Raw genomic sequence first — 23,222 nt, 5'->3', positions numbered from 1 at the left:
GTATTGGTAATCATGTTTTCCAGCTGGAATCATCCACGAACTACGAGGAACGCCGTAAAATCCGAGCCCGCCTGCGACAGATCATGGCCGAGAAAGAAGGTACCGCTTCCCGCTTCTAGAACTTTGAAAACCAGTCAAAACAAACTCACTAAACGCACTTTAAGAAAATTTCCGTTCGGAAAGCCTGCGTTCCACGTTATTTTTTATCTTGCTCTTTGTTAAACGAGAAACAGAACCAAAACCTCCCTACACTCACCCACACCCACAAACAAGAGAACGCAACCAATCACCACCACCACCAATAGCTATACAAATCCTATGAAATCAAAAACTCTCAAGCCCCCGAGCGTCCAAATGAGACGTCACTACTTCCGAACCAAGCGCCTAGCTGCCTCTCAGTACAAAAAACCGACACGCTCACGTCCAATTCCTAGAACAAACAAGCCTCGCCTAAACCTCAAACGCTCAAACAAGAAGAAGCAAGGTAGCAACGGTCAGGCAACACCTCGGACAAGCACCGCTCTAATCACTATTCTTCCCTCGCTCAAACCATCCGATTCTTTTACAGCCTGCGCGGATATCGTGGCTAGCGTAACAGCCGATTTACAGCGGGAACGACAGCTCCAGAAGCAGCTGAGCACCAACAACTCCAACAATAACAACAACAATAGTGGCATCCAGGGTGAGTCGCTCTTGCTGCCCCTACTGCAGGGTATATTGTTGAACAACAAAGGGGGTGCAGGTGGTGGGCAGGTTGGAACCGCCAGCGGTAGTGGAACCGTTACCACGCTCTCGATTCCACCGGTCGAAGATTCCGGCACAGAATCCGGTGAAGACTTGCGGCTTCTGGCGGCCGGTTTGCATGATAATATCGAGATGTATCGTGGTATTGGTACTGGTGCATCCACCAGCAGCGGTGGTAGTGTTAGTGGTGATGGTAGTAGTGTTAGTAATCTTGCACCACAGGAAAATGGTGAAAGTATCTTGCACGAAGTTACAGCTGCCCTCCAGAGGCTGCAGCTTTCGCTGAGGGATGGGAAAAACATGAATTTGGACACAAGCAAACGAAACGCACTTCTCACACTCGTCTGCCGACTGCAGACGGGCCTTATGCAACCCGAGAAGCTCCCCGAGCAAGTTTCACCCGTGAACGAACTCATCGATGACAAGGAAGAGAGTATCGATTACAACCAAGCCCGCCGGGGCAGTGGCCGATTTTCCAAACGACGAAACCGTAACAACCGTCACACGGTTGGAGTTAGTCGGGAAGAGCTAGCGGATGCTCGGCGGTTTATCGAAGAATTCGGACGCATTGAGAGTATATCCTCGCACTCCCATTCGGCTACCCCTGAGAAATCCAAAACCCCTGAAAAACCCACCCCACCATCTCGCGTTCCACATAAACAACCATCCCCGAATGTCGTCCCTGTGTCCACACCCGTAGCTCCCACAACAACCTTTGCCATGAAACGCCCTAGCCAATTTGTTCCCAAAGCGATCCAAGATCTCAAACCAGCTATCAAACTCAATGACTCGGAACCGCTCGTGAACGGACGAGATCGCAAAGCAAAGCAGAAGCTTTTCCGTCAATCGCACAGCTTTGAACAACCCCCGGTCAATGGTCACGAACTGGAGACCGGTCAGCACAAACCGATCGACGTAAAGTCTGCCACTACCCGAGGCGACCCGTTCAAAAAACCCGTCCAAACAGCGGCTCAACGAGCGCTCATAAAGAAGTATTCCTTCAACGATGGTTCAACTTCCGATGAAGATGAACCCCAGAAGAACGCTGAACAAGTTGTTCTCCAGAGGAGCACACCTAAGGGATCGGCTGTTATAAACACGGTTCAAAAAATCGTGAGTCGTGAAGTTAAACAAGAATCACCGAAGCCTGTTACCGTGGTAACAGCTGCCAGAAAGCAAGGAAGCTCGCAAAGTAGAACCCTCGATAGTCACGTTGCTCACATGGGCGGTGTCGAAGGGTCGAAACCGTTGAACAAATATACCAGCAAAAAGCTTCGAATGAAGCGAGCTAATACCATTGATATCCCGAAAAAACTTTTGAGCAACGAGGTGTACAGCGACGATGACTCCGAGGAGGAGAGGAACCCTCTAGAACGGACGCGGGAAACTAAATCGAAAACTCCGGTTTCTTCCGTTACAAAACCGGCTATAGAAGTACCCGAATTCAAGCCAAAAACCGAGAGCGATATGAAGTTTATGGCTTTCCTGCAGAAACAGAACCAGGCATCGAAACAGGTGTGGTCCAATGCCACCAAAGATCACATTGGTTCCAACAACTGGACCAGCAAGTTCGACCATCTCAAGAGTAATTTTGAACACGCTGACATGTCCAGGAAATTCGGTCCTCCCGCGAAGAGCGCTCCCAAAAATTCAGCGATGAATTTCTGGAAGAAAGCCGAGAGCGCCTCCTTGGATGAAACATCCTTACGTACCAGTGTTCCCAGCCATGCTTCGAAGCCACCCAAAACTGGTGCTCCCGTTCCAAGTAACGCGGTTGCGAAAAGATCCACGCAAGGACAGCAACCTCCGAAACCTAGTTCCGTTTCTCAACAACCTCCAAAACCCAAATCTGTTCCCCAACCCGTAGTTCCACCAATGAGCGCTAGCAACAGAACCTCCAAAATCGTACCCGCCCAAAAACCTGCAACCGTTCCATCGCCGTCCTCCAATCAATTTACCCACGCCCCAACGTCTGCATTTAAACCGATTCCCAAGAAGCTCCCGCCCGTGAATCTGGACTTTAAACCCGTCCATCACGAACCAGACATAATAAAACCCATCCCTGCTCACGTTTCCAGTGGCGTTGTGAAGCAAATCGTAGCATCCGGGTTTAAGGAAACCCCGGAAGTCAAAGCCGAACCGATACCGGTCCAACTAGGTCTAGTCAAATCCCTCGCGGCAGCTGGTTATCACGAAACCCCATACGTTCCTCCACCGAAGCTAGAACGAACGCCCACACAACTTGTGCTGAACTATCAAGCTAAACCGGAACGTCCCGAATCACCAACGTCAGCCGCACCTTGGATCGGTAAAACGACCACCGACAACGGGAGCCGTGTGGCCAGCATCGCCTCCACCAAGTTCACGGCGAATCAGTTTGGACTGAACAAGGGAACTCTCCCGGCACAGCAGCCCCTCACTTACCAAGGCTCCCTGAAATACAGCGAGAAACCTCTCAACTACCAGCAGACGGATCGGCTGAGCGATAAGCGGCCTTCACTGCCCGATGTGGCGGGTTTCAGTGCGCAACCGACTTACACCTTCACGGACTTCACTCAGCCCGAGTTGGTTTCAACGTTTGCTTTGAACCGAAGCGATTCGCTTACCAATCCCGAAAACCAACCGCTGGTTCTGACGAGTACAAATTCCGTGTTCAGTCCCGCCAGCATCCACCATGCTCCACAAATCAGCTATCAAACCACCAACGTTCAACGGGACAAAGTTGACGATGATGATGATGACGACGATGACCTTGAGTCAGTAGACTCGCAGGAGATACGTGTTGTGACCCGGGTTATGCAGGCACCGGTCAGCCAGCAAGCGAGCTATTCGTCCAACAAACCGACCCATTTGGGAGGCTCTGAAGAACGTGGAACAGCAATGGCTCATAATCTGCACAGTTCGCTGAAAGCATTCACGCAGAAAAGTCCTACGCCTCCTAATAGACTGATCACCAACCAGAGACGCGATTCGAGCAATTCGTTCGACTCACAGTCATCCAACTACCCGCAGCGAGCTCAGACCCACTACAGCATACCGAGGGTAGAAGTTACACCACAAACACCGGTTTCAGTCAAACCACAGCCCCAATTTAGCCTCCCAGCGCATGTTATCTACAACAACGTGCAAGGCTCCCCGCAGACTAGGCAGACTTTTGGGGGACCCCAGCTAAATCAACTATCGCGAACAGACTCCTGGGTGCGGCTGAATCAACAACCTGCTCCCATTAGTCTAGCTCGGACCAAATCCAGCAGTACTCTCGCTGTCCCGCAGAATACCACCCGTGCGCTGGGAAACCAACCCCGGGTGATATCGGACAAGCAACGCACAATGGAAGCGTACTTTTCCGGTCAGAAACCGTCGTTCAACCCGTTGGCGAAGACTTCGTCCTCTCACAATATCCTCCGGGATAAGAGTGGTATGACGCAAAACAGCGTTCGACCGGTTTCGTATGCCATGGGCCACAACTACAACCCGATGCAGTACAACATCATGAGCTCACAGCCGGTTTATAGTAACACGGGTGGTTATCAACCACCGTCTATGTACACATCTGCATCTATCGCACAGCAGCGACCACAACCACTACAGTCCCAATACTATCAACCTCCGCTGGGTGGTGGGTTGGCTCGAAGCCGAACGATGCCCCACATCCCGATGAATAACCTTAGCCTGCTGGACGAGAGCAACGTTGACGATGCATTTGAGGAACTCATGACTCAATCCTTCGCTGTGTAGTGCGTCGAACGTTGACACCGGAACACCGTTCCATTCGTCGTCGTTTATGCCCTCTGCAGATGGATCGGACGTCGCTGGATGCCGATGTCTTTCAACATTCCATTGTTTATAAATTGGTTTTCTGTTTTGTACTATTTATAGAATAGAAACAAAATAGTATAGAAAAACTACAAAATGGCTGTGTTTTAGCAATTGAAGAAGTGAGAGGTGTCATTAGCGACGGAGCGTTGGATATTAGTGAATTACGCCCGAAGAAACATTAAAAAACCGCACACATTTGCACAAGAACTCGCATGAAGCTGTTTACTAGAAGTGATTCTTAGTTTGATTGCATTCTGCTAATGTTAAACTCTATTTCTGTGGAAAGCTTGATTCACAACACTCTGAATGTTGTCATGTTGGTGTAAAATGTTCCGAAAAGAAAGAACTGTTTGGGGACATGTTTTTTTTTTGTTCCTGAGAACTACGTCTGTCTATTCCTGGCTATCACTAAACGTAAACTTTTCGGGCGCAAACGAAGCCCTACCAGCAATACGAAAGCAACAGCAAATGCAAATGGCGGAACGAATGTTTTGGAACTTCATGTTACTTTTACTACTACTATTACTACTATGATTGCAAAATGGTCGTTACGGGCTTGAATGTGCAACCTAACCACACAAACAACAGCGAAGATTCGGAGGGAGACAAACTGCTCCCTCATTTCGAATGGCAATACCCCAAAGTAGAGCTCCGTGAGTCGAATGTATTTTATTCTCTCTCAGTGTTGTTTGACGTTTTCGCAGCCATAATACTCTTGGCGAGTGATAGCATGTGTGCATTAGCAGCTGATTTAAAAACAAAAACAAAAATACGATTGGAACGCTAATCGCCTCACAAAAATGCCATTTCTGACCGCCTCCCTGTGTGTCCCCAAAAGACGTGCTTTCTCTAGAACGGTGCTGCCATCTCTCGATAGCTGGTTTCATGTGTTGACAGTTAGGCAACATATTACTGTTTGTTTTGATTTTGTGCTTTGTATCGTTTGTGATGTTTGTCCCATGCTGTCCCATCGTACCAAACTAAATCGAACCTTTTTTTTCACCCCATTCATTGTGAGATGCATATGAAGTTTCGAATCATTGTTTGCGTCCCGTATAAAAATAAATTTAAGCAGTAGTTGTGGCGAGTTTGTGTAGCTTGCATCCATGTTAGTTGTACTAATGAATCTCAAAAGCTCCCCTCCCCATGTAGAACTCTCGCATTCCGTGTCTGTAAACTGAATACTGAAAGTCGTCTTTTTTCTGTTTTTGTCTTATTGTCACATTTCAGAAGTGAAAACCACATCAACATCGAAAGTACAGTCTCAGGATGGCAACACAGTCACTACTCGGACAACAGGTAAGAGTCTCAGTATAACGCTTGCATTGAAAAAATGGACAATTCTCGGAAGGCGATAAAAAAACTACATAAGATAATATAATGGGACAAATTTCCCATAAAACATTATTTTATTGACCAAGTTACAAAAATATTTCGACGTCATTGTTGTCGAAAACATGTTTGTTGGCATAGTTCTCATTTCTTTCTGAGTTTTATTTATTAGGCTGGCTTAGAGTTTATATAAACATCAGATGTTATAGATCCTCCAAATCATTCTAAAGTTCATAAGATCATAGGAGCGATGTACTCCATTGACTTTAATTAATATGAATATATAACCCAAGTAGTCTTGCTTCCCTTCATCATGTGTTTCATATGAAATATCATTATCTTTAGGTAACCTGAAAAGGAAAACCAGTATAAATTATTGGACCGGCTATATATTCTATTATTTATCGCATCTTTTTCAATCGAAGTCCAATTGCGACGGTGGAAAGTTTATTATGGGAAAACTGTGAAGGTAACCGACAGACCTCCTATAAAATCAATCGTCTCGGTGATATTTCATGTTATTCAGAGCATATACACTTTATAGAACTCCATTCGTGATGGCGGAGAATTATCTTTTAGAAACCTGAAAAAAATAACCGGAAGAACTCTAAAACCAATCGGATCGACGAAATATTCCGTTATTCACCTATATCCAACTTCAATTTCGAAGGGGAAGAGTTATATTTCTGCAACCTGAAAAGCCGAGAAAACACCTCTAGAAACAATCGTCCCGGAGGTATGTTTCATTATGCATCGCATGTACGCTTTATAGAAATTTACTTGAGAAGAACTCCTCTAAAACGAATATTTCCGGCGATATGTTCCGTTATCAATCGCGCGTACTCCGTATCGAACCTCAACCGCGACGGCGGAGAGTTATCTTTCTCTTCGTAATAGTGATAGATAACAGACATCACAATCGTCCTCCTCTGCTCTTTTCTTTCTTTGTTTTTAAGAGGCTTTAAACTTGGAAGTTCATTCGCCTCTACCCTCTGCTCTGGATCGCAAGTGTTTCAAGTTCCCTTTCGGACATAGTGATTCACACGCAGAGTATTTTGAGTGCGAAAAAGATAGCAAAAAAATTGTCAAAGGAAACACTACCGAAATGTCAAATTTTGATTTAGAAGGAAAAAACAGAGGCATTTAATAGGTTAGGTTTGATGCCATGATCTATAACCAGAAACCGTGTCCCCATGCACCTCAATTGATCACATTGTTGAACAATAAATACGAGATTCTTCAAGTTTCATCCAAATAAAACCGTATTTTCTAGAGGTTTTATAAGAAAAAAAAACCCTCAAATATCACTTAACAGTAATGTTCGAGTGGTGGGAAACGTTATTTTGATCTGCTCGAATGGTTAGTCAATGTTTTTTTTCGCTATTTCAAGAACTACATATAACACGGAACTTCGAAGGATATTCTATTTTCAAGCATTGGAATAGATAATAAAAAGCATTTCAGGCAAATCAAAGCCGAACTTCTTAAAATAAAACGGTTCTACAGGATTCTGTTTTCCTTCAGTTTTTAAGGGTGATCTTCCGGTTTTTTAACAAATATTATTGGCAACCCTGGTCACAAGTTGCTGTTCCTGTTGAGATTTCGTCCCATGATTATAGTTATACATTATAATAAATATACAACCGTAAATTGGTTTTTAACTTCATTCGTTCGTTCGTTCGTCGAATTACAGAAGTTTTAACTTCTGAGAGTTCATTCGCCTCTCCCCCTGGGTGGAGGGGATGTTTCATATATCGATTCATCGAAATCTTAACTGAGGCCTAGCGTTGGGAAGTGGTAATGCAAGTGTGTGGATAACGTAGGGTAGGGCGGGACTAGTTGGTCATATGGTTAAGTTGGTCAGTGACGATATCTTGGAATCTGAGCGTCCAAAAAATTAGCGATATATGGATGAAAAATAGCGAATTGCTGATACAAAAAAATAATCAAATCGGAAAAACTTTTTATTAAGTAGGTTCAAAAATACGGAAATGGTTCCGATTTCGCCAAAAATCATTCACGGTTTGCGCATTATAAAATGTGTTCTAAAACCGGTTAATAACCATGAAAAAAATCGGCTCAAACGTAAAACAAAGCTTTGTTTGTACGTATTAACTTTAAGTGTTAATGGAAATCGCTTTTAAAATTATTTTTGTTGAATGTTCATGAATATTCTTTTTTATATATAGAGGGGCTAGTTGGTCACACAAATTGATCGTTTGAGAGCAACGCATATAAAATTTTCACGTATGTTATGTTTCATTACGCAAGCTATAAACAAATATAGAAGGCATATGTTTTACTGCTAAACCCAGTGTATTTTAAACGAGACAACCATCACACAAACCACTTGCAATATAATTGTCATATTTATATTTTTGTGGTAAAATGACGACCTTATGTAGTGTAACATTCATGTTTAGATATAAGTAACATCATTGGCGCCTTCACAGCCTGAATGCAAGAATGCAAGCGGTTGTGCGTCGCAGGGATGCCAGGTGATTTTTTTTCAAAAGTCTTGACATGGTACGAGAAAATGTCTTCATCATAATATCGGAGGAAAGTTCTTCACACAGAAACGGAACTGTGATAACTCCATTTGTTTATTTTGGCTTTGAAATTTTGGTTGTAACTCAAACCATATCCATGAAACTAATTGTAGAAAAGGCATGTAACCGGAAGACCTTCGATTTGTGAAGTGGTCGTTTGAAAAGTTTAGGTTAATCTATTGTATAGTAGGGCCAAAATAATAGAAATTCAATATCAAAATCATTCAAATTTTCAAGCGCAAATGATCTAATGTCTTCTAGAGAGAATATGTATTTTCGGCCAATAGTTAGAATTTCATGAAAATAATATCTTTTAAAAATCCACGTACGCTATCATACTGAAACTTCTTCACATATGTCTTCAAAATGTCTTCACAAAATCAAATGTCTTCAAAATGAAGACATATCTTTAAACCTGGCTTCTCTGGTTCGCCACAAAGTGGAAGAGAGACGAAATCGCTAGAAAAGATTGTCTGACTAATTTTCAACGATGATAGTTTGAAATTTTCATTAATTGTTTTATTACTTGCTACACGCTTATTATTTGCTCAAAATAACATGCCTATTATTGACCAATTTACCCCGTGTGTGGGGTTAGTTGATCAATTTATTCCGAAATACAACGACGTTAAATAAAAGAAAAATGTCAAATAATTGATTCTCTGGTTATTTTTCATTGAAAGGGTAAAAGGTAAGCTTCATTGTGGTACATAACATTCTAACGCAAAACTTCGTACTACAAAGTTATAACCAAATTTATTCAAAAATGACCAACTAGCCCCGCCCTACCCTACTCTGTAGGTTTTGGAGGTCAGATTCATACAGACAGGAAAAATCACATTTTAGTGTACTTGAAGAGCTTGCTTCTAAGATGGGCGTAAAAACCTGCTCATCTTTTGCTGTAACGAGAAGAAAAGAAAAGGAATAATTGTATTTTATCAAGATCGGTATTAAGATCTTGATAAAATACAATTTTATATATATTTTTTAAATAGATCTGTTTCCTTTAGAAATTGGATAGTTTTTACTTTTCGGCTTATGTACCACAGTTATTTCTACTTCTAAACACTTGTGATCTCATAAGGAATAGGGGATAACGGAATTGTTTACAAACACATATAGATAGCTTCACAAAAAGAGTTGCCAACAATTATTTTCAAAAATCAGGGAGAATGAAAATTAAAAAAAAATAAATCAGAATAGCTAATATTGGGTTGCCCGGAAAGTTCATGCCGGTTTTTTTTTGGAAAACAAAAGAATCAATATTATAGGCAGCCAAGCCTTTATTCAGTTTTATATGCACTGTTTTGTCACACGATCGTTCGCCATCTTTCACGTAGTCTCAAAATTCTATTCTCCCAGAACAGTTTGCGTTCTCGTCGAAAACTGTTGAAGGTTTGTCGTGTTGTGAAAGAGACAAGAAGTTTGGAGCTGTCCTGATGGAACACGATGTCATACATTGACTTATTTTGGAAGTTGCGAGCAATACTCATGGGAATTCATCGACAGTTGGCTTGGTAGAGACTCATAATAAAGAATCCATTCCAAACCCCATCAGCACAAAGTACGACATTCCTCGGGCGAAAACCGTATTTTGGGACCGTTAATGATGAATCATTTCACTTTTGCCAAGTTTTTGCCCCTCTACTTTGTTGTGAATAATCTATCTCCATCACCCGTTACTATTCGTTTCAAAACGACACTTTCATTGCGTTTACCGTTACCGAGTCGCAGATGGAGATGCAGTCCATTAAAGGGTTTTCGATCAAATTGTTTGGAACCTTCACATCGTAACAATAAACGTAACCCAGCTTCACTAGATGCTCATGAACGGTAGTTTTTAATATCTATAGTGAACCTGCTAATCCATTTCTCATGTGCCGAGGTTTACTCTTGATCGGCATCTTTATTTGATCAGCATCAGTGGCCGCGCGAGCTCATATTTTTTATATTTATAATGAAAGATGTTTGCATCAATTGATAGGAAATATTTCTACGCATCTATCACAATGAATATCATTTTATTTTTATTGAGATAAACAATTGAATTGAATTGTGAAATGTCAAGCATTATTCAAATGCGATAAGTGCCACGTTTTGATTTGTCCAAAATCAAATGGTACCGACCAAATGGAGCAACCAGAGTAACAGCGGAACGGTTCCCGGAATAAATCGCCACAGAAAACGACTGCAACAGAAACCACCGCTTATAAAATGTGTAGTAGGCTATAAATATTGTGGCGCGGTATTGTATTTCAAAACAAGAATTAACCGGGCAAACGTATCGCCCCAGGCAAACGTAACGCCCCGGGCAGACGTATACCGTCCGACGCTCGCTAGAGCTCGGTCGGACATTGCTAAAGGATCGTATCCTATGTTTCAAACTAACCGGGCAATCAGTGGATCCCAGGTTTGCGTGCGAGACACCGCCGCTTCCGACGGCGGGTCGGCGGTGGACTCGGATTGCGTCATCTTGGCGGCATGGGCCGCCTCGATTCCTTATCCTCGCCAAATGGGGACTTCGTCCCCATTACATTGTCCTCAGAATAAATTTCGAAAAACGAGAACAAGAGAATAAATTTATAATAGAAATGTGAGGCACATGATGTTTTTCCCGCGCCAAATATTTCTAGCCTACTACACTTTTTCTAAGCGGTTGTTTCTGTTGCAGTTGTTTACTGTGGCGATTTATTCCGGTCACCCAGCGGAACACGGTTTCTTCAACATAGACTTCAAAACCAAGGGGAAATCGACATTGTAACTACATGCCAGCCGGTGGTACTTCTGTTCCTTATGCATATGTGCATAACGGAACGAATGTGTTTCCTTAACCCATTAACGACCAAGCTGTAAAAAATATTTTTCTGGTGAAAGCCATTGGTGTAATTTCGATTATTAACGCTAAAGGAACACCAATGTTCAAGAATAATTTTTTTCTCATCTTCCATTTTCCGGGAAATGACTGTTCGAAAAATCGAACATTTGCCGAACTTTTTGTTGACAAGTACAAACATACTGCGAACAAAAAGTCACTTCAATTAGCAAATATACGGTATTCATAAATGCATCCATTTTGCATTCCGGGAAGATCAAGCACAGAAGAATGGATGTCTCTAAGTATAAACCCAAATTAATCCTCCTAAGGTGAGATGTGGCATTTCTTATTTCATGTAATTTTAACTTATTACTGGCAGGGTGTTTCTTTCAAACGAAAGCATATGCCTTTTTTATTGTTGGTTGTGGAGAAATGTAAATGCTTAAAAATTACCTGCAAAGTACCAAAATAGTACGAAAAAACAATGGCATAGAGAGTTGGGAGGTTATTATTCGGTATGGCGGAAAAACATTCACATTCACAATAATTTCATTAGAATCCTCGTTACGCGTACTGATCATTTCCTCCAGCTCCCCCACACACGAAATTCTACGGGCTGCCATAACCTACGGTTATTACGGACAAAAAATTATACAGGTTTTCAACAATATTTGCTAAATTAATCGATATTTGCAAACATTCACAATTGAAAAAGCAAGAATAAATGAAAAACCTTCCGTCTTCCAAAATAAACAAATCAAAGTGCGTTGCGGAGGTTAGATGTGTTGATGTGGATTCAGCAGAAAAACTTGTTCGTTTTGGCCAACGTTCGATTTTTCGAACACTTTATTTCCCCGACTGTTACTTTCCTGAAGGAGGCTCAATCGAATGAGTTTCGTCCTATATCACAATGTATGTCAAAGTGTTGTCAAAGTAGAAAAGTTAACATATTTTTGCATTGGGTTTTTTAATTGAAATCGAAAACAACTTTCAAACATACTTGCTTTAAATAGAATTTAATACCCAAAAACATTGCACAAAATTGAATGAAATCGATGTTAAGTGGTAACTAATAAATTAAGCTATCTCTTAGTGCAAAAACATTACCATATGGTTGCTTTCCAAAGACATGAAAAATTATCAAAGTTGCTGTTCGATTTTTCAAACGCTTGGCATAAAATGGGTTAACATGAACTTCAAAACCAAGTTGTCTGGGGAAATCCGCATTGCTAATACATGCAAGCTGGGGGTACTTTCGTACTCGCTTGCAATATGGACTACAAAACCGAGGCGCTTGGGAAAACCGTATCCGCATGCATTTCTGTATTCGTGGTATACTTGGATAACATAGGCGCTAGAACGCTCAGCAGAGTAGTGAGATCACTTGATGTGTGATCATTACTAAGTCAACGGTGGTCCTACGTCATATAACGTAGATATAACCCACCCACTTTTTTCTCACATCCATTGCTTCGCTGGCCCTTGTTCCGCTTATCGTACTTTCGGTCAATTTTCTTCTTTGGACATCTGCTTTTTTAATGTACAAATTCGTTACACCCGAAACACTGGATTTTCTTCTTCTGCTCTGCTTTCAACGCGCAACTTTGTTTTCTCCGCTAGACTCCGAAAGACCCGTATCTGTATCCAAAAACATCATTTTAATTTTCAAAAAAAAAAAATGATGAGATTTTCTGCATATCTCTTCATTTGTCGGAACAGTTAAGGCTCCTTTGACGTATCTATTCTCCGCAATTGATGCGCCATGCGCCATTTACACGCCGCGAAGTTCGCATCGTTACCGTTGAATATGTACCGTTCGCTACCCTTAGAAAAATCCTCGGTCGAAAACTACTAAATACATTTGGTAATGCAAAATTAGTAGAATGTACAAATTTTTTGTACATATTGTCAACAAACCCGCATCCCTACCAGCGATTAGTATATTTTACTCGATAACATTAATAAGCTTGGATATTGTCATATCTGAAAATTGGTGAGAAAAGCGCGTATTAACCATTTTCATTGTTCCCATAAGGCAATACGGAGGTATAATAAGGATATAATTCTGATACGTGCATTTTCGGCGAGAAAATGTAGCCGATATTGGGCTTCCGAATCATGGTTCTGCTTGACATATGTGTTTATTAGTACGGTCGAAAATGACTATAGATTGGTAGTATTTACCAAAAAATTCGTTATATTTACTAATTATTTCTCTCAGTGTACGAATGAAAGTTGCCGCACTGCATGACAGTTGTCTTTCCATTTCATGTCTATCATAGCGTGCTGGTGGAGTAGCACCGGACCAAGCTTCCGTTAAATGCTCTCATTCTTTCCCAGAAGATTAAGGATATTACAAATACCGGAACGGGCGTGTCCGACGGACTCAAAGTACTTGACGATGTCCACTTTCTTCGCAACGGGATGGAGTTCCCAGTACGCACAAACCATGAATCGCAGTTGCTTTACTGTTTCGCCAGAACTTCCGCAGTTCAACTGATTGCACTGTCAAATTTTGTTTGAATACTCATGGGTTACTATGATTGACGATACGCAAGTGGTCGCATCACCAGGTGTTAAGGTGAACGCATGAAAAATTGGTAAAATTTGTCCATTTTTGTTTTCAATGCAAGCGTTAATACAATGATTTATTCCCTTTATTCATATGATTTTTTTGTTTAACAGTGACGACGAAAACTATCGGTACGACGAAACCCATGTCTGCAATGGCTAAATTCCGACAGCTTGATAAGCAGAACTCTGTGTCATCACAATCACCTCCAAAGTATGTATTTATCGCGTAGTTTCTCATCCGCATCATCCGAAAGCTTCAATCAGTAGCTTATCTAAATCCATATCAATCATGAGACAGCATTTAGATTACAAGTAGTAGAAAACCTCCCATCACTAATCACATCAGAATTAGCCCAATTAGTTACAAACTCATGAAAATACATATATTCAGTAGATCTGCAGTAACTAACCAACTTAACAAAAAAAAACAAAACGTAGGCTTGATAACTTTGTCCCCAGTCTCTCGAAGGTTCTCAGTTCTAACAATCTATCCAAAAATCAAGCCAACCTCTGTTTCTTGGACGGAACAACCGAAATCATGGACAGGTTGTGACGGGCTCATACTTCCGGCACACCCTCAAACTGTGTTGCCATCCATCCCAGCCAAGAAAAAGAGCAATAGACTGCTCCCTGATAAGCTCAGCCGTTCTCAATTTTTCCGAAGGGATATAATGCCTTTTCTGTCAAACAGCAACACACCGAAAAACTCATCGTCTTTCTATGTGTCCCTTTTCTTCTCTCTTCTCTTCCTTCTATGTATCTGTATTTCCTCCACCAAACAAAAAACGAACCAATAAAAACCAATAAAACTATCAACATCGAATCGTCGTTCGTTCCGCGCGTCCAGCTCTCCCAGAACACCGACAACTCCATCAACACCGGGTGCGAAAGGTCCTATGTTTCAGTTCACTGACCCATCGCTGAACCGCCGGGCAGCCACTGTCAAGGATCAGTTGCTGCAGTGGTGCCAGATGAAGACAAGGGAATACGAGGTACAAATGCCAACACATGTCACATGTCACCATTGCCAAACTTCTCTCACTGCAAAAGACTTTTCCTCCGCGCGTTACGGCAAATTACTTGTATCGCGAGCGCAGCAATGTGTTTACTACTGTTACGCAACATACTGTTTTGAGTCAAACACTTTTACAGTTCTCTATGAGTGACACAACACCACACGTCATTCGGATCTAATTTCTGGTCTTTGTTTTCTGTTGATGTTTGCATTATAATTTTCTATTTTTTTACTGTTTGTACAAACCACACGCATCGAGGACAACGGATATTCGCCTCGAGACAGGCCCGGAGTCCTCTACAAACCAAACCTTCGGACATCTGAATCTTTATTGCATTCCTAACATGAGTTCCTGTTCACATTTCTGCTACACACTGTATCTGCCAAAATATTGCCACAGACTGGTAACGAAGGGTTCACAAGATTGGAGACATACACACGGTCTTCATAGTTGTTATGCATGCAAACTGTTTGAAACTTTCATCTCGATATATTTCGTTGTAAATTTAATCTTGCTCGTGGCTTCTCTGTTTCTCTCGTGATCGGCTTCTCTCTCTCTCCTAACAATATTATATTGGGTGTTGGTAAACATCGGTAGCTGTTGTACAAATTGAAAGAAAGAAAAGAGTTGGAATCAACTCAATCGGTGGTGGTTGTTTCAGGTGGTAAACGGATAAGGCTCGATTCTTACTAACGATTTTTTTTCGTGTTTATTCACTCCACAGAACGTTAAAATAGATAACTTCTCAACCAGCTGGTCAGATGGAATGGCATTTTGTGCGCTGATTCATCATTTCCTTCCAGACGCTTTTGATTTTACCAAATTAACACCGCAACAACGACGTCATAATTTCACACTCGCCTTCCGAGTGGCTGAGTAAGTACCATTTATGATTATTTTATATTTTCTTAGTTAAGCTACACTTTGTTTTGCAACATGGGTAAAAAAGCGTATTGCCGAGATTAGAGCCACTAGAACCGTAGATCGTAGATGTAGATCGAACGTATAGTCGGTTCAAACTAGCCCTTGGGACAATATAACAATACAGTCCACGTGGGCGCCATTTTGTAACGCTTTCCATCGGGTTCAAAAAATGGACATGAACTTTTGAACCGCGACGGAAGCTGTAACAAACGGGTAATCATTCAACCTAAACTACATAAAAATGAAAGAATAATGCCTTGCATCATTGGGGCCTCAAATATATATTTATTTTTATTTATTTTATTTATTTATTATACTCTTGCAGCGTAAGACAATTATCTTTTAATGCTACACAGTTCTTCTCTTCTTTTAATGGAGTACAGTGAAATCTTAATCTACATTACACAAATAATAAATAATATATCTTAAAAATGACCAGTCCGTGAAATGATGATATATTGGTCGACCACTTCAGCGGTGTGCTAGGGATTGTTGTTTCATTGGAGAACCCTTCATATTGACATATTCCATTTAGCACAAGAAAGCATTTAGCATTCTTCAGGATGTTATTGGACATGATACTGCCTATAATCCGAACGATTTGATGAGTCGGATCAATTTCTTTTGCAGAAAAACCTCCCCAGATTCATACGATTCTTTTCCGTGTTTGACAGTTTTTTATGGTGACGATAATCCTAGTGTCTTCCGGTTTTCAACTTCGATTTCCCAATAAACACGTCAGGCATTCATCTCTTTCCAACCTTGGATAGGAGAATTTGATGTAACACGGTTGAGAAGAACTTCGATTGTATCGTTGGAAACTTATTATTCGGAAGGGATCAAGAAACAAGGGCAACGTGCGACGTAGTGTATGAACCTAAAAGGAGACTATATTGAAAAATAATAAAGGTTTACCCCAAACCGTTGAAAAGCCGTTTTTATTTTGGAACGGGCTTTTCAAACGGCCCTCGTAGATATTTCTAAATAAATCTGACGTTACCAGAGTGTTTTCAAGAGCAACTGGAGCTTGGTCCCTCACCAATAGAATCCACAATGAGCGAAACTCGACACCTTGCCTTTTTTTTTTTTTTTTTATCTTCGCTTATTTTTCGTCGGCCTATTTCCGCCACTTTAGTGCCAATCACCGACATCAGGGAGGCGACTCCACCTGTTCCTACCTATCAGACTCAACAACTCATGAGCCGGGCCAACTTCTTTTACTTCCGCTCCGAAGGAAGACGTAACCAGAGATTTTTCGCCTCAGAAAATCCCAACGACGCCAGCTGGGATTGAACCCAGGCCGATCGGATTGTGAGGCTGTTACGCTAACCATACAACCACTGGCGCCGTCTAAGACACCTTGCCTTGTTGTGGTCGATATTTTTACTCCTTCTAGGTCCAAGCCCATAATCAGATGTAGTGCCAATATAAATAATTAAAAAATGCTTAAAATATTTCATTTTTACATTCATTTTCTCGGAAGTCATCTTAATGTGAAATGATGAAAATATCAACTTTCTACGAGTTTATTACAATATCCAGCTTGCATTGGAAGAACAAGGCAGACTACAACATTGCAGCTCTAGAAAACGCCATTCACAATAGATTTTAAGCAATTTGAATAAAAATCTATGAAAGCATAAAGCTGCAGTTGTCAAGGTAAGAGTATACTGTTTGACCGAAAATCGAATATTTTGCACTTTATGACATACAGAATTTGGTTGAGATTTGGTGCAAACACTATTTTGTGTGTCACTCTGCAATTATTGGGTTGGGGAAAAAGAAATGTCGTATATTGTCAATATATGGCAAAACTTAAACATATCTTGTGTTGTACTTATCGCATCGGGTCATACTATTGGGCTATTTGAAGACGACAATCTGTGCTACAAGTGTCGTTTTGACAGTGTTGTGATTGTCCTTTTCAGTCTCAAGTTATAGCGCGTCATGCGATGTGGGAAAATAGTTTTTACCACCAATACAATTGTCATCTATCAAAAAAACGAACAGTTGCAATATTTCATGAGCATTTTGACTCAAAACATCATGAAACCACAAATATTTTTAACACTCCTATACCCGCGCATAGGTCTGAGAGACCGAGAAATCAATAATTCGTTCATTTCTCAGAAAACATCAACACAACGACTTTGTGATTCTCTCTAGCTTCGTCATTCGTTGTTCGTCATCGTTTGACGTATCATATGAGTTGGTAGGAGGGGGACGTGTATCACTTTTTTACCACTTTCGGTCTGAGACACCGACGCCAGTATAGGAGTAACTTTTTTGGACAAGTGACTTTTTTCCTATTTTGGAATATTGTTCAATGAAATGTATACATTAATGTTAGTGGTATGGAATATTTATTAAATACTAGCTGACCCGGCAAACTACGTCCCGCCCAAAATTTGTTTTTTGTTATCAATACCTTCAAACATTCACGTTTTTCACTACGCGCTAGTTCATGGGTCAAATCGCAGAACTGTTCATTGATTGATCTTCTAATCGACCCTGTTGAATTTACCTTTTACTATAAAATTCCTAGTACTTCTACCAAAACTCATCATTATAATATTAGATTATTTTCTGACGAAATTCTCGTTCAAGGTTTTTCAACCACTTGCAAATAACATGTTTCTCCGTTACTTGGAATAAATGTTTGATACAGAAAATATGATAGAACAAAGACAGCCCTAAATCGCACAATTCCTTCCTCGGGTTTTTCTCTTATCAACATATTCGGCAATCCATTTTTATTGGTATAGAGAGAAGAAGGTGAATATATTTCGTTAGAGCAAACATCAAATGGACTAACAACGCTTGTCACTATGTAATTGTAGAACATATGGGAATTTAATTTTCCGAATTTTCCCTTTTTTCTTCAGACTTTTCCAAAAATTTTCAATTGTCATGTTTGATTGGAATATTTTTGGTTGGAATAACGTGTAACATTTTTATGGGACCCCCTCTCCATTCCAGAGGAGGGAGGGGTGCCATACCATCATAGAAACATTTCTCATACCAAAAAACCCTCACATCCCAAATTGTGCTTAATTAGTCCTCGGGTTATGCAGAATTTTGTGTTTCATTGCTATGGCAGCCCCCCTTAGAGAGGGGGGAAGAGTGTATTCACCACAGAAACGTTTCATGCCCCCTAAAACCTTCACATGCCAAATTTGGCTCCATTATCTTGATTAATTCTCGAGTTATGCAGAAATTTGTGTTTCATTTGTGTGGCAGCCCCCCCCCCCCCTCAGAGAGGGAGGAGGAGAGTCTAACCACCATAGAAATATTTATTGCATCCCAAAACTTCCATATACCTAATTTGGTTTCATTTGCTTGATTAATTCTCGAGTAATGCATAAATTTGTGTTTCATTTGTATGGAAGCTCCCCCTTAGAGAGGGGGGAAGAGTGTCTAAACACCATAGAGATATTTATTGCACCCTAAATTCTCTACATGCCTAATTTGGTTTCATTTGCTTGATTAATTCTCGAGTTATGCAGAAATTTGTGTTTCATTTGTTTGGCAGCTCCTCCCCCCCTTAGAGAGAGGGGTGGAGTGTCTAACCACCATAGAAACATTTATTGCACCCTAAAACCTCCATATGCCTAATTTGGCTTCATTTGTATGGCAGCTCCCCTCAGAGAGAGGGGAGGAGTCTCAAACTATCTCGAAAACCTTCCCCGGCCCCAAAAACCCCTACACACCAATTTTCATGTCGATCGGTTCAGTTGTTTTCGAAACAGATACAAAACAATCTTAACCTTCCTTCACGTATACTCGCGCACGGTGTCACAGACCAAAAGTTGAACTTCTCTGTAATATTGTTATTGTATATTTCTTAGGCTTTATTGGTATTTATTTGAAGAAGAGGATATTATTAAATGAAAAACTCCAGAAAATATGTTTTCTTCATATTCATTCAGTGTTAATAATCATCTAACTCAGCCTCTTCAAAACAGAGTAATTTTTGATACCCCAACACAAATAACTAAATTCGACTTTAACAGACAGACAGACAGACAGACAGAAATCCATTTTTCTATATATAGATAGATAGATAGTGCATAATATCATTACCGGACTATTCTTATTTGATTTCAGTCTTTTTTGTCACCGGATTGAATGGATTCATATACTATTCGTCGTTACACCCAAAGTTAATTTTAAGCACATGTTATGGCATCCAGATTTATTACATTAAATGAGCTGAAGAATACAGAAAATGTTTTACTCCCCAATACATGTATATCATTTGTATAATGTATATGCTAGAGTCAATAAAAGCGAGCGAAACAGGAGACACATTTAAATGAAAGTGTATGAAAGCTTTTCGTATAGTTTGCCAAATACACGGCCCAGGCAGAGAAAGATATATTCTCATTTATGTTCTTCTTTATCCTCTTAGAAAACACTTTCCAATTTCATGTTATGATTAGGTATAATATTATCATGCTTCTTTGCAAAAGCACTGGCAGCTATATGGATAGCGTGGTCGTGTGAAATATCTTTGCACTCCAGCCGGCTTTGGTTCGATCCCCATTGACGTCGTATGGACTTTTTTTTTGGTACAATCTCAAATGAAATGAGAAAAGAAAACAGAAAGAGATGTCTGCTCGCATACATACAAACCATTTTCAAGCTTTTAAAACAGCTCATTATTTGCGCATTTGACCCTCCAGCACACGAAATGGCATCATTTCTGCCAAAGATGAAATGTTTTCTGCCAACGCTAGTTTGGGTGTAGATTCATACGTGCAAAAGTAAAATACAAATGTTTGACTGTCGTATAGTTGTTCACTAAATACACATATACACACTTGGGAAAGAATTGCACTTGCGGAAGAATTGTAAACTGTAAACTATAAACTAATCGTTGAACTTCTCAACTTTTGGTCTGCGACACCGTGCGCGAGTATACGTGGAGGAAGATTAAGATTGTTTTGTATCATTCATACACACTTCATCTATATAAATAAAAAATTGAAGGCCAAATGTGTTGGTAAACGCAAAACCCGTGGAAGGAATAGTCCGATTTAAGCCGTCTTTGTATTCGCCTCTACCCGCTAAAAAATCCTATATGTTCTACAATGACATCGTTGTTAGTCCAATTGGATTTCACGTTTGCGATATTAAGCTTCATGTTTCGTTGGTGTGAAATAAAAATGGCAATAGATTCTTAGCTGGAATTTAAGTAGTGGAGCAGTTTACTTTATATTCACCGTGTTAAAGGTCACTAGAGTACACTGAGGGCGCAAAAAAATCAACTCCATTTTTAAATCAAAATATTCCAATATTAAAAGTTTTTCAAACTTTTCGATGTTCCAGTCAATACTTCGTAAAAGTAAGTAATTAGTAGATCATTTTACTATTTCAATATCGTTGATATTGTTTTACAAAAACGAAAAATGGTTTTTGTTCCTAAATAGATACTATTGAGAATTGATGGGCAATTTTGGAAAAAAAAACTGATGTTACGAACAAGCAAAATTATTTTGCTGCGTTGAAGAAGGCTTGGGACGAGCTGAACGAGCTGTTATTAACAAATTTATTTTAAAAAAACTCATGGGAGGTTCTTTTGCATCCGCCGTATAGTCCGGACCTTGCACCAAGTGACTACCACCTGTTTTTGTCCATGGCGAACGAGCTAGGTAGTCAGAAGTTCGCCACAAAAGAGGCCTGTGAAAATTGGCTATCCGAGTTGTTTGCCAATAAGGAAGCGAACTTCTATAACAGGGGTATTATGAAGTTGGCATCTCGTTGGGAACATGTCATCGAACAAAACGGCGCATATTTGACTTAAAACAGATGATTGTAACTAATTTTATGAAAAAATGAAAATTCAAAAAAAAATCCCGCAGGACTTTTTTGACAGCCTAATATATTTATCTTATTCTGTAATATATTTATCTTTTAAACAATCACCATTCACCATTTTAATAAAGTTCTTAGTGAATACGACATTGCCTTAATCTGGTTCTAACTATGGACCAAGGGCAAGAGCAATTCAGAACCCTTAATGCAATGTAATATTTTTCTCACTTTTTCCAGAGTTTATGCAATCTGTCAACTTGCTATAATGTTCTCCGTGTTCTGTTTATTTCATTCCAGTGAAAAAGCCGGGATCGCGCCACTGTTGGATGTTGAAGATATGGTTGTAATGCGAAAGCCTGATTGGAAATGTGTTTTTACATACGTACAATCAATTTATCGACGTTTCAAAAATGAGGACTAAAACTAGAGCCTGAGCGTTCTTTTAGTATGGATTAGAAAACAACCCCCGCGACAGAAGTTCGATCTTCAACGATCTTCAGTTTTGAGTCCAAAGTAGAACGTAAAACAATTCATTAGCAGAAGTGCAAACTGCTCTGCTCTAGTTGTAGTGCCTCATGTTGTTACAATGTTAATTTGAGAAAATTGTTTATCAATAATTGCTCTTCCCCCTCCGCGCTAATGTAATGCTGTTGAAATCTATTTAATTTATTCGTTTTTAATGTTATTATCATAATGTTTATTATTATTATTATTGTATTCGTTCACTGCTACGTTAGAATAACGCTTTTGACTGCTGAGTTTTGAGCTAGCTGGTTATGATAAGTTTTGAAGTTTTTGGCTACCGACGAAAGAGCCGCATCATAGTGAAAATTCCATCTGACTTCGAGAAGCAAGAGTAATAGCAGAGAAAAAAAACATAGCTGCCTCTTAGGAGCGTTTTGAGACATAAAACACCAACCAAGAGAGAAACGAAAAGATTGTGATGATTGTGATCGTTTTTAAGTTACACTACAGATTTAATGAAGCAAACAAGAAAAACAGACAATTAGAAAGCTCACGGTGGTTCCTTGTTCCTCCGCGACCGGAGACATTTGCTTTTGTTCGCAACCTTTACTTATTTTTTTCACGTGCTAGAAAAATAGTAGTTTTAGGTTATAGAGCTGACACCCAACAACGAGAATACTAACATGTTTTAACAGGCACATGGGACTGAGAATTGGTTACCGTTGGACAGCGGAAGGAAAGTGCAGACATGAAGTGTGTAGCGGTGAAGGTATAATGCTAACCTTTGCTTCATCCCTGAACAGCGTAATACCGAACACAGAAACACAGGAACGAATCATTTGTAAAAAAATTGGTAGCAGTAAGAATGTTTTGTTATATATTTTTCACAAGTTAGAACATACCATAAAAAAGCAACAGGACGTCAGAAATTTGTACCAATGAACAGAAGAAAGATGTAGAACACTCAAACAAAGTAAGTGAGCCCGTATAATCTAACTTATATACATGTATTTACCTATCGCTATTAAGTTTATTATTAATCGAACAACACGCCTTACTTCAACCGAGTTGCTTACCTAAAAGTTCTGCAATCAAACGCCACAATGTTACTGAGGAGTAAATTGTGACGAGTAATTCAAACCGAAAGCAGCTGCTTGTATCACGCAA

At 40.2% G+C, this 23,222-nt stretch overlaps 2 protein-coding genes across 5 annotated transcripts in view; both read left to right on the top strand.

Moving 5' to 3' along the window:
* LOC129762761 (serine-rich adhesin for platelets-like) overlaps positions 1–4,482 on the top strand; it is a 151,167-nt gene extending 146,685 nt beyond the window's left edge. For all 4 annotated transcript variants that reach the window (XM_055761281.1, XM_055761282.1, XM_055761283.1 and 1 more), the window contains 2 exons: positions 24–99; positions 569–4,482. In XM_055761281.1, coding sequence (XP_055617256.1) covers positions 24–99; positions 569–4,482 — 3,990 coding nt within the window. The remainder of the gene's footprint in view (positions 1–23; positions 100–568) is intronic.
* Positions 4,483–5,082: 600 nt separating this feature from the next.
* LOC129762765 (smoothelin-like protein 1) lies at positions 5,083–23,079 on the top strand. Its single transcript, XM_055761289.1, has 6 exons — positions 5,083–5,216; positions 5,794–5,862; positions 13,945–14,044; positions 14,681–14,825; positions 15,574–15,725; positions 21,888–23,079. The coding sequence occupies exons 1-6, from the start codon at positions 5,105–5,107 to the stop codon at positions 22,009–22,011; spliced, it is 702 nt and encodes a 233-aa protein (XP_055617264.1). The 5' UTR covers positions 5,083–5,104; the 3' UTR covers positions 22,012–23,079.
* Positions 23,080–23,222: the final 143 nt, after the last annotated feature.

The sequence above is a fragment of the Toxorhynchites rutilus genome, chromosome 1, assembly GCF_029784135.1.
Source record: "Toxorhynchites rutilus septentrionalis strain SRP chromosome 1, ASM2978413v1, whole genome shotgun sequence".
NCBI lineage: Eukaryota > Metazoa > Arthropoda > Insecta > Diptera > Culicidae > Toxorhynchites > Toxorhynchites rutilus.
This window is presented reverse-complemented; position numbering and strand designations above follow the sequence as displayed.

Excerpts from the sequence above, each read along its gene's own strand:
- LOC129762765 (XM_055761289.1), top strand. The coding sequence starts at position 5,105 with ATGGTCGTTACGGGCTTGAATGTGCAACCTAACCACACAAACAACAGC. Across the intron at positions 5,863-13,944 it reads AGTCACTACTCGGACAACAG|TGACGACGAAAACTATCGGT; the intron begins GTAAGAGTCTCA and ends TTTGTTTAACAG. Across the intron at positions 14,826-15,573 it reads TGAAGACAAGGGAATACGAG|AACGTTAAAATAGATAACTT; the intron begins GTACAAATGCCA and ends TTCACTCCACAG.